The sequence below is a fragment of the Adiantum capillus-veneris genome, chromosome 11 (genome assembly GCF_014529385.1).
Source record: "Adiantum capillus-veneris isolate H3 chromosome 11, ASM1452938v2, whole genome shotgun sequence".
NCBI classification, from domain to species: Eukaryota; Viridiplantae; Streptophyta; class Polypodiopsida; order Polypodiales; family Pteridaceae; genus Adiantum; species Adiantum capillus-veneris.
Window position 1 is genome coordinate 106762438 of NC_140941.1, and position 10616 is coordinate 106773053.

Genomic DNA, 10616 nt, shown 5'->3' on the forward strand with positions numbered 1-10616 from the left:
GAACCTAATCACAATATAGCGTTCCGACCTCAGTTTAGTTGTCATACACCATTGCGACGCTCCTAACTCGGTGGTCGAGATGGCTTCTCTCTAATTTAAAAAAACAGGACCGAAGCATTCCAATGACCCCTCCCCTTCGCTTGCTACCAACTCCTACCACCTACTCGCGATCGCGCCTGCCTCCTCGATGTGTACTTAGCCCACCTGCTCCATTCCTCTCGTCCGCCTCCTCCATGCGTGCTACAAAGCCCGCCATCACCATTCGCCTTTAGCTTGCCATCACAATTACCCTTCCACTTTTCCAACTCACTTAATGACACCAATTTTCGATTTTCTCCAGCCGGGTACCCCCTACTACTGCATCTATTGCAATACATACATAGGTACATACAGATATATCTTCAAAGGTAAGAGCATTCAGTATACTAAGGTCCTGAATAGATACAACCTGAAAGGAAAGATTAGGCGAAGTTCAGATGGAAATGCTGTTGGCAATACCGCGTGCTGTAAGGCCCGCGGGTGAGAACGGAAGCAGAAGAGTGAAGGGCATTTCAGAGGGTCCTGCACGGTGCGGAGTCGGGTGGGCGGTACGCTCATGTATAACATCATGTAGCGCAGCTATAGAAGCTCGGAAACGCTCATGGGCAGCTACGACTCGGGGATCGTGCGAGGGAGGCACATCCCCCTCACCCCCCAGGTACACCTCCTCACTCATATGCTGAGAAGTTATTTCAAAGGTCCCCATAGCTGTTGTTGCCTCTCTTTGAGATGAAAATGAGGCAAGAAAGAAGGCTCTCGGATCGCCCAACAGCTCCTTGTGCTCCTTGGAGCCCTCCTCCGGTATTAGTCTCCTCCCCATTGTTGGACTGTTGGGCATAAATCCTGCAAATGGGTATTGCCCAAACCCCGCCACTGCGTGTAGGCCAGTGGCCATCCATAGGAGTGTAGAAATTGCCTCTACTAGAGCAGTTTTTGAAACCATTTTTTCCCACCACTGTGCGCCCTTGTGGTCTCCATGTCCAACTTCCCGCACTTCCGTCCACCATGCCTGAAGCTCATCATCCATCTCCACATCTGTATCATTCTCATAGTAGATAGAAATGTACTCCTTGACCCATGTGTGGATAGCGGCCCATAAGTCCAGCCCATCTTTGGCATATGGGTAGTCCTCAATGTGCAGTCGAAGCCCATGCTCGGCATCCTCATCTGGCTCAGCCATTCCCCTGTATGCAAAACACTTCTCTCTCTCTCTCTCTCTCTCTCTCTCTCTCTCTCTCTCAACAGGTAAACTTCTCATTCAATCACAATATACATTACCTTCGTATCAAGTCTTTCGATATTGCTTGCTCATCAAACTGCCATCGCCCATAGTCAATAGAAGACACCTCATTGGAGTGTTTGCCGGTGACAAAACATCTTTCTATGCGGCCATCACTGTTAAGGAAGGTCTGTCTTGCTCCTTGATTGGTGCCCATTGTGTCTTTGAAATGAGGTGACAAAAGCATATTGATTGGATGTATGCCACTCAAATGTCTCCTTGTCGCAATGATGAATGGCTCCATGCATGCATGAGTTTTTAGCCTAAAACAAAGTGATGAAAGTGAGTACGTTTATATTTATTTAGAACAGGGAGTGCATTTCTCGTCAATGCAAGAAAATATACAACGATGACTCTTGTTTAGGAGGGCATGAATGGTATTGTTCACTAATTTGGCTCTTATTAGAAATGAGAAATTGAGAATTCGCGTCCCGAATGATGGAATTACAATTATGTGCACTAGAAAACCATTTATTATATTTTTCAAAGGGACCCAAAAATCAAGGATCTAAGACAGATGTAGAAAGGCTTGTCATGATGCAGGTTACATTACCAATGAGAGCATAGATGTTGATGGCAAGTGTCGACGAGGGCCACATGTCCCTTGGCAAGCTGCCATAGCCAATCAATTTTTCCAGAAGGTGGAGGAGTAAAGACTCTATTCGTCCAAGTTTCACCACTCGAGGGAAGCTTGGGAGGTAAAAGCAGCTCGATAACAACCGGTAAGAGCACCCCTGCTTTTGTGAGGAAGAAAAGTGTCCTGGATGTGTAAACTTTGCCTTCTCCTTCATTTATCTTGGCAACGAGAGGGGTGAAGGCTGAATTGTGGTAGTCCAAGATGTACAGTCTCTTCTCATGCAATGCCTGGTTTCATGCTTCTCAAAGCACTTATTTTAGTGACTGACAAACCAGGCATTGCATGCTATGTTTCTTACAATTTTCCTAAGCTTTTGCAGAAAAATTGGTGACATTCTATGCTCTCACAGACTGAAAAGGGGTTTTACCTGTTCAACAGTTAGCCCTTCTAGTTGCCCTTCAAGGTGATCCTCCGTAATGTTGCATTTCTCCGGTCCATAGACATCTGCATCCAAAGTGCTTTCTGGTGGAAATGTCTGCTTAAACATATCACGGTAGCCTAGGTAAATGCTTTTCATGGCACTAAGGTTTTTTTAGCAATATATGAAGTAAACCTTTAGTCTCTGGATCATCGCAGGATTCATTCCAGCGAGCCTTTGGCGTGCAAACTCTTCATCAGTCATCCATCCTTGCTTGTTTGCTGCCAAGATTCAGATTTTCACAACACTATTTTGAGTATCTGAACGGCTAACTTCTGTTTACTACTACTGCTATGCATTTAACACATTTTACAACTTCGATTGAGCATAAACCTGAGCTTATACGAGTTTCTACTTTTCATTCAAAATCGAACACCAATATTCCCCACCCGCCCCCCCCCCCCCCCCCCCAAAAAAAAATTTTAAAAATTAAAAATTACCGACACACGCATGCACCCCCAGCAGGTGGTTACACACACTCACACAAATGTTGAATTTGAATACTAAAATTTTTACCTTGAACAACTGTTGGTGGAGGGAACTTGAGTAGGCTTCCATCATCTTGAGCGTACTTGGAGGACAAGGACGGGTCGAGATTTCCAGCGTAGATACCCTGCAGATCTTCAAATGATTTAAAAGGCTTTTCTCCACTCAGTAGAGTTTGGGCTTCATGTCCTGCAGCCCTTATCCCTTTGTTTGAAATATCGCTGCTTTTCTGAGAGCTGAAAACCTCATCTCTTGGTAGGTAAGTTGACGCTGTGGGCGACTCTGATGCGGGGTCTGGTTAACAGAATGAAAGAGCTGAGTGACATCAGACTATTAGAGCCCTTGCCATCAATTGAAACAAGCAGTCTTTCTTGGATAGATTCGTCGTTCTGGTTGTTTATACACAGATACGTGTGTGTACACACACACACACACATTTCCTACAGTTGTGCATGGGCTGTTGGTATATGCATTTCTTTGACTGACATTGCAATTATTGACATTCACTAGCAATCACTTTTGAAGTTCCAGATAATTACCAGCCTTTGTATGCTTGCCTCCTGTCCGGCACCTTCTTGGATAAGGCAAACTTTTCGAGCCTCCAAGCACTGGCCTTGTTAAGTCTGCATTCAAATCTGGATTTCCCAGGTTGTCATAAAGGGCGTAGTCATAGATTCGCTCTCCCGATTTTCTTTCGCCTGTGCCATCACCTTGTAAGTTCACCAGCTCTTCTTTTCTCAGTTTTTCAAGCCCTTTTGGCGTGTCGCATGGAAGATAAGCCTGAAAACATTTTGTTCATCACGCAGTTAGTTGTCCTTCAAGTAGCTTCACTAATGACAATAAATCTCACTGAGTAAAAGCATGATCACATTCAAATCACTGCATGAGCTCATATTTCTCCCAATGAACTTAGCAGTATATTTGCTTAGCTGCATCATCACCTGACACCACTTAAGGATAGACTTGCATGCTTTGAGTTATTTGTGTAAGAACTTAACCTCTGAAGATGAGCTCTGCCTATGCAAAGGCACGTACATCCTCAGCTTGATACTTCTTGTGACTTGACACAATATACGCATGTTATGCTTGGGATTTCGTCGCTCATTGGCTTTTCAAGAAAATAAACGAGTAAGGACTGCGACATGTCTGTGTCATGCTTGGGATTCTGGTGCACTAATTTAGCAAGAATTTACGGAGTTGCTTGCAGATCTAAGTGAGAAACTCTTATTTAATAGTAAAAATCTTTGATTTGGGGTGTCTCATCAATGATGCAACTAAACTTATATTCATCTTTAAGCTCTTGTTTACCACATTGCAGGTTGCGACGTGTGTCATTGTGGAGATGGGAGACCTCTTTCTAAACATTACACTTATGCAAATGAGCTCCTTTGTCTATGGTACATATTGCAATGGAATTCCAATATGCTGTGGGGCAGACTTCATCTGATGAACATGATGCGCACACCTGCATGTGTTACCTCTGAAAGCTTCACCAAGCGTAACCATGGACACAAGCAGACTTATGAACAACCTATAACAAGCCGTAGTCCCTACACACTTGGGCTCTATCATAATTCAAAGCATGAAGCAAGATGGATGTGCAGAATCAGTCGGTCTAAGCTTTGTAGACTGGATCTGAGAAACAGCGAATTCTAAAAATAAACATGAGAGCAATGAGTTTGGGAGGTCATAGTGATTGTGGTGGTGAGGGACTTTAGTATATACCGAATTCCCATCTAGCATGGCACTGTGAGCACATTCGATATAATTAGCTTCCTTTGAAACTTCTGCTGGTCTTGCACTTCGATTATATTGAGGCGAGTGGCCCAATTGCTCTCGTTTCAATAATCTGGCAAACGACTTCTCTCATACTTTATTAATGGTGTAAAAGATCACCTCTATGTGAAGATTGAGATGTATGCTAGTCACATTCCATCCCTCAATCCTCTCATTTCCCTATAAGTGTGGTTCAAGTCTGCTCTTGTCTACTGCTTCCAAGCGCTAAAACTATACTCTGCATTGTTCTTTAAAATGTTGTACTGGAATGGGCTTTTGAGACTACAGTCATTGCAGCAATTGTGTGGCGTACTTGGCTGTGTTGAATCTTTCACGCCACCTAAAAATATATGCATAGTTTTGTGACATCTTTCTGATAAACCTTGCATCCACATTGTGGCACTCATTTATTGTTACTCTCCCAGAAGATTTTCATTTGAGATGATGCTGAACAGATAATATTTGTATTAGTAGTGAGTGCACCGTTATTAATATGCTCACTATCCGTTGGTAATGTTGCCATTGTTATTTACTAATCTTCTAGAAGATTTAATAATAAGGATCGATGATTGACAAATAAAAGTGGACCAGTAATGGACAATAATCTAGATGCCATTTGGTAATGTGGCCCTTGTTATTTACTAATCTTCTAGAAGATTTAATTATAAGGATCGATGATTGACAAATAAAAGTGGACCAGTAATGGACAATAATCTAGATGACTTGATAACCATTGAAATTAAAAGAAGATTTGCCAAAGAGACTGAGAAAGGCATGGCATGAGCTCTTCACACTAGTCTAACCACAGAATTTAATACACAATGAAACACAGGCAATACCCTCTCAAGAAGCTTCAACAAAGTTACCTTGTCAGCAAAAAGAATGCGCGGTCCATTGTACAACTTGGACTCATTGATCCAGGTCTTTGCTAGAAATTGAACTTCCTCACTTGAACCTGGCAGCTGAAGGGTGATGGACTCGACGAAGAACTCGCGGGCAACCTCACTATCTAATACAATGGCTCCCGGTGGGCCAAAATCTTGAGCCACATCAAACTTGCAAGGGAAGAGGTAAGAATCCTTCTTCACCTTCTCACTTGATGTACTTAGAAAGCTTGGCAAGTATGTTCCGATTTTCAATTTGTGAACCGCGCTGAGTTTTCCCCTTTGGGTTGCTACACCATCAGATCATACATCAAACCTCTCTCTCTCTCTCTCTCTCTCTCTCTCTCTCTCTCTCTCTCTCTGCCAATTTGCTGTGTGCAGTCATCTCAAGGCTACATGGAAACACACAATGAGCACGAGGACGCTGTGTGCGCGTTGACGTGTGGCCGTTGATCTCGTGAACTTGGTTCAAATGTTTTTCCAACTGTTTCAAAAGGAAGAGTGTGTGTGTGTGTGTGTGTGTGTGTGTGTGTGTGTGTGTGTGTAAATCAGAATTTGGGGCACATACCTGGGTCAAGAGCAAGGCTGACAAGCTGCAAGTTGATTTTGGATCCAAGCAAAGCGCTGATGGAGTGGGCAACACTATCAAGCAGACCCTCCTTTGAGATCTCGACTTTGCCCTGTATCAAGCTCAAGCTCTCCATTGGACCTCAATGGCGACAGGGCGAACAGGGTTGTTGCAGTACATTCGACTATATACAACGTGAGATAGTGTAGAACAGGACTTACGTGCATCTTTATCTTATCTTTATCTTCTTCGTAGACTATAGTGACCGATTGGAAAGGCATCAAAACCATCATCAATCACTACGTCTACATGCACAAAATCATCTTTGGATCAACACGCGTTTCTTGCCTTGCTTGACCAATTCAACCCTGTTTTCACTATGAAATAAATCCCTTGAGTTCATGGACTTAAGATGGCCTTCACTTAACCCACTCTCGATGCCCTTCACATTGAACGGCATCGCTTTAACACCTTCATCATGTACCAGTCTAGAAGCACCTCCCATTGTAGAGGGTCTTTATTCCACTCACTAGATTTTTTGAAGGCTCGCTAACTGAGGAGTGACTTGCTTGAACGGCCTTAGGCCAAATGCTATCTCCCATATAGGGGACAAAATTGACTATGTTAAGATGCAAATACAGAAAGGGTCCAATTATGGTGTCAACAACCCCTAATAAGGAAACCCACATGTTTTTCCCATGTGGCTTAGGTGATGGGGAAGCTACCATGGGATGCCCATAACTATAGGCATGAAGACTGGGTGGAGCATAGGGCTCCCTGGCCCAAAGCCTCTCATTGGTATCAAAGCATGGGGGATGCCTATAAGTATAGGCATGAAGATTGGGTAGATCATAGGGTTCCCTAGCCTAGAGCCTCTCATTGGTATCAGAGCTTAGGTTAGAAATTTTGGGAGAAATTGCATGCATGCATGGCTTGGTGAAGGAAGCAACTCGTGAAGAAGACGAAGGCTTTTCGAGGCTCCCAGCCACATGCACATGTAGCACAAGCTTCGACCTTGGAGTTGGAGCAACAATCACTAAAGACAAAAACTCTTTCCATCATCAATGCAATAAATTTCGCAGTTTCATATTTAAAGATTACTTCGACGAGCAATCACCAAGGCTCGATTTGTTGCAACACTTGAAGCTCCAAGGGTACTTGGCAAGGCTTTGCCATTTCTCCGAGCCATCAATTTGACACCCAAGAAATTTCGCAACATTCTTGAAGCCAACATTCGAAAAGTCATCTTGGCTTCAGGATTGAATTTTGCGAGGCCAATCAATCTTTATGTTTGCGGTGGATGTCGTGCTTTCGGTCAAAGATTCACATAGAGAATTTATACAAGGTGTTAAATATTCTTTTTAGTCACGCACTACACCACCATGGTGACATAGACATGCATCATCATTTCGACTTGAACATCTTGCACCCTTTGCACCTGCTGTTGCACCGTTGTCGACTACTCTCATGGAGGGCGGCCCGCATGACAGCAAGCATGGATGATGGCATCAAGGCTTGATTTACGAGACTTCAAGGCATTACAATTACGCGTGTCTTATCATTGAAACAAATTTTGCACACTTGAATGAGAATGCCACTAATTTGATTGATTAAGTACTACCATATATGCATCAGTAGGCCAAGGGCATTGCAAGTGAGCAATAGGGTGTTTTGTCAGGCACTGTGTTAGCAAAATCTTACCCCCCCCCCCCCTTCGGCGTGCCGGAGCAAGGCTCCATTCCTGGTTCATTGCCCATCCTCACTCAGAAAGAGGTGGACGAGTTATTGAAAAACACGAAACCATCGATCTTTCGTGTGGGGAGGACAAGGAAAGCAACAAGGATACAATAAATATCTTCCCAAGTAAATGGGATGGTATTCATAATCTGTGTCAGACTCGAGATGTAGTCAAGGCACTACAAACTAGGTTAACATTAGAAGATAAAACTAAATGGTGGATGTCACTCAAAGAGAAGGGCATCATGCCGCATTCATGGGCTACCTTCGAGGATGTTTTTAGAAAGAAATTGTTGCCCACTAATGAGAAGGACATAAATTGAACTGCATGGGATAAGTGTTTTATGCATCAGCATAAGACACTGCTTGAGTATATTTCGCATTATAGAGATGTCATCCTCAAGCTGGAAAGTCTAGACGCCTTTTAGCAAGTGTTGTGAGTGCACATGTGCGCAGATGCGTGCGTGCACGGTGCGGTGCGTGCGAGAAAGGGGAGAAGCAGGAGAGTGTGGGGAGCAACCTCAAGAAGTATATCAGTGAGGAGCTCATTATTCATATGTATATAATAAATAAGGGTACGTACACACGGTGGACGGGCGATCGAACATTGGACGTCCGACCCCGGACAAAGGCATAGCGCCTTTACCACAACAAGCTCTCACTTAAAGGCGATGCGTTGATAGTGAGACCTACTAGCTAAACTACTAGCATATACAAGAAACTAGGTGAGAGACTCTCTCAACCTATGCCCACTGGCTCACTCTGTTGATCTACACGCAGCCGTATCAGCTCTAGTGGTAGGCGAGCATGTGTACCCACGCTATAGCCTGCATGTAAATCCCGCAAACAACTCTGTATGGTCTGCAAAGCTCCACAAAGTGTCATGCTAGTGTCTGTCATCGTATGATTGACTATCCCTGTTAAAAATGCTCCCAGTGCAGCTACTAGGTTGGGCCTCGACACTAGGAGGTCGTACATGAGATGCCCGATCGCTGACGAAATGTACGAAAACATGGTTGTACTCGCCTCCCCTGCACTATCTACATGTACTGCATCATCAAGACTACTCATCACGTATGGATGTGTCAACGTCGACACTAGGATGGCTACGTCGCTCTCACCCATAGGTGGAGCCGTGTGCCCTGGTATCAACTCATCAGCCTCTAGCATGAGCCTATCTAAGAACTCCATGTCTATCATCTCTTTCTATGTCTCTAGGGAGCAAACATGCTCTACCTCTACCTGCACAAACTCTAACAACACCTGTTGTGTCTCACTAGAGCACTGCCACTCTACCTCTGTCTCTATAGAGTTTACTGGCACATCTTGCACAGCTAAATGCTCTGTCTCGTGAGCATGGTGGAGCTCACCTGTGAAGGAGACACGTCTCGTCTCTCGCTCAAATAATGCCAACAACAAAACCGAGACTATGTCGTTTCGAACCACAGACATATACATAGGATATACCAAGCCGCATAGGATATACCAAGCCGTTGTGGGCTCCTCTGGCAATCACTAATGAGCCGCAATGCGTTTGAAAAGACTCCTCTCTAATAAGTGTATGACAACCAAAATCTATTGACTGTTTCATTGAGATCAAACTCTATTTCAGCTGAGGAACGTAACGCACATGCCGTAGCGTGTATGACACACCACTAGGCAAAGACAAACAAACATCTCTTGCACCCTCTATGTCACATGCTGAACCAACAGCAAGTTGCACGCAACCAAGTCTCCCACTAGAAAATGTGTTGAATCACTCACGACATGGAGTGACGTGGAAAGCAACATCGCTATCTAGTAACCACTGCGAAGAAAGTGTGTTATCCATAGACATAAGTGTGCTATCCATAGACATACGTGCAAGAGGTACACTCGAGGTAAGCATGACATCACCGTCACTGGCATAGACTGCCACTGTAACCGCCTCTCTAACATGTGTCAAAGTTGTATCTACATCATGCATACATCTTCACTGATGTCTCATACGTCTGAAACAATGATGCCTAATGTGTCCTGTGTGACCACAATGCCAACATCGTACGTATCGGCAAGAACGAGATCGCCGTCTCTCACTGTCATACATGTTTGCTACCATAAGTGAACACCAAAATGGCAACAAAGTGGGAAATCACTCGACCACAACACAATCATGAAAACCATGACCAATAGTATCAAAATTGATGCTTGCATATGCATAAAACAACTCCACAATTTTCTATCCGCAAGCATAAAATGGGACAAACTTCTCAACCGAGCGTAAAGTGCATAACCAGAGTGAACTAGCTCAAAACACATTCCAGAAGAGAAATTGCCTGAAAAAATCTGCAAAAACCTGTGAAACGTGTGACTGGCTGTCATAAAATCTAATATCTAACCATCCCAAACGATTTTCTCATATTAAAATGATCATTTAATGTGGAAGAATAAACGGGAACAAGGGTTAAGATATAGACATGTGCTTATAGATCTATATCAACACGAGGCCAATGGTAAAGGGGCCCAAATGAGAGATTGTCTATCAAAGAGCAAGGCTAACCAATGGAGCATAAGACCTTAGGGTTAGCTTCATTGAAGACCTCCAATAATTAGTGTAAAATTTCTTTGACCTTAGGTAAGCTAGGGCTGATCTTGAGGTGGGAACCCGGGCCAAGCTTAAGGTGCTTGTCATGCTTGATGACTAAGGTGCTTGAGGTGCCCGATGACTGAGATGCTTGAGATACTTGAGGTGCTTGATGATTGAGATGCTTGAGGTGCTTGTCATGCTGAGATGCTATGGTTGTACTTGAGGT

General features: G+C 43.9%; 1 protein-coding gene across 1 annotated transcript; it reads right to left on the reverse strand.

Annotated features, from left to right (window-relative positions):
* Positions 1-396: 396 nt before the first annotated feature.
* On the reverse strand, positions 397-6300 carry LOC147447792 (linoleate 9S-lipoxygenase-like). The gene is made up of 9 exons (XM_086523510.1): positions 6088-6300; positions 5502-5809; positions 3399-3639; positions 2890-3153; positions 2509-2594; positions 2323-2430; positions 1872-2182; positions 1318-1581; positions 397-1223 (listed from the first exon to the last, which is right to left on the reverse strand). Exons 1-9 carry the CDS (start codon positions 6221-6223, stop codon positions 473-475), a joined length of 2469 nt encoding a protein of 822 aa, XP_086379636.1. The 5' UTR covers positions 6224-6300; the 3' UTR covers positions 397-472.
* Between the last annotated feature and the right edge of the window lie 4316 nt (positions 6301-10616).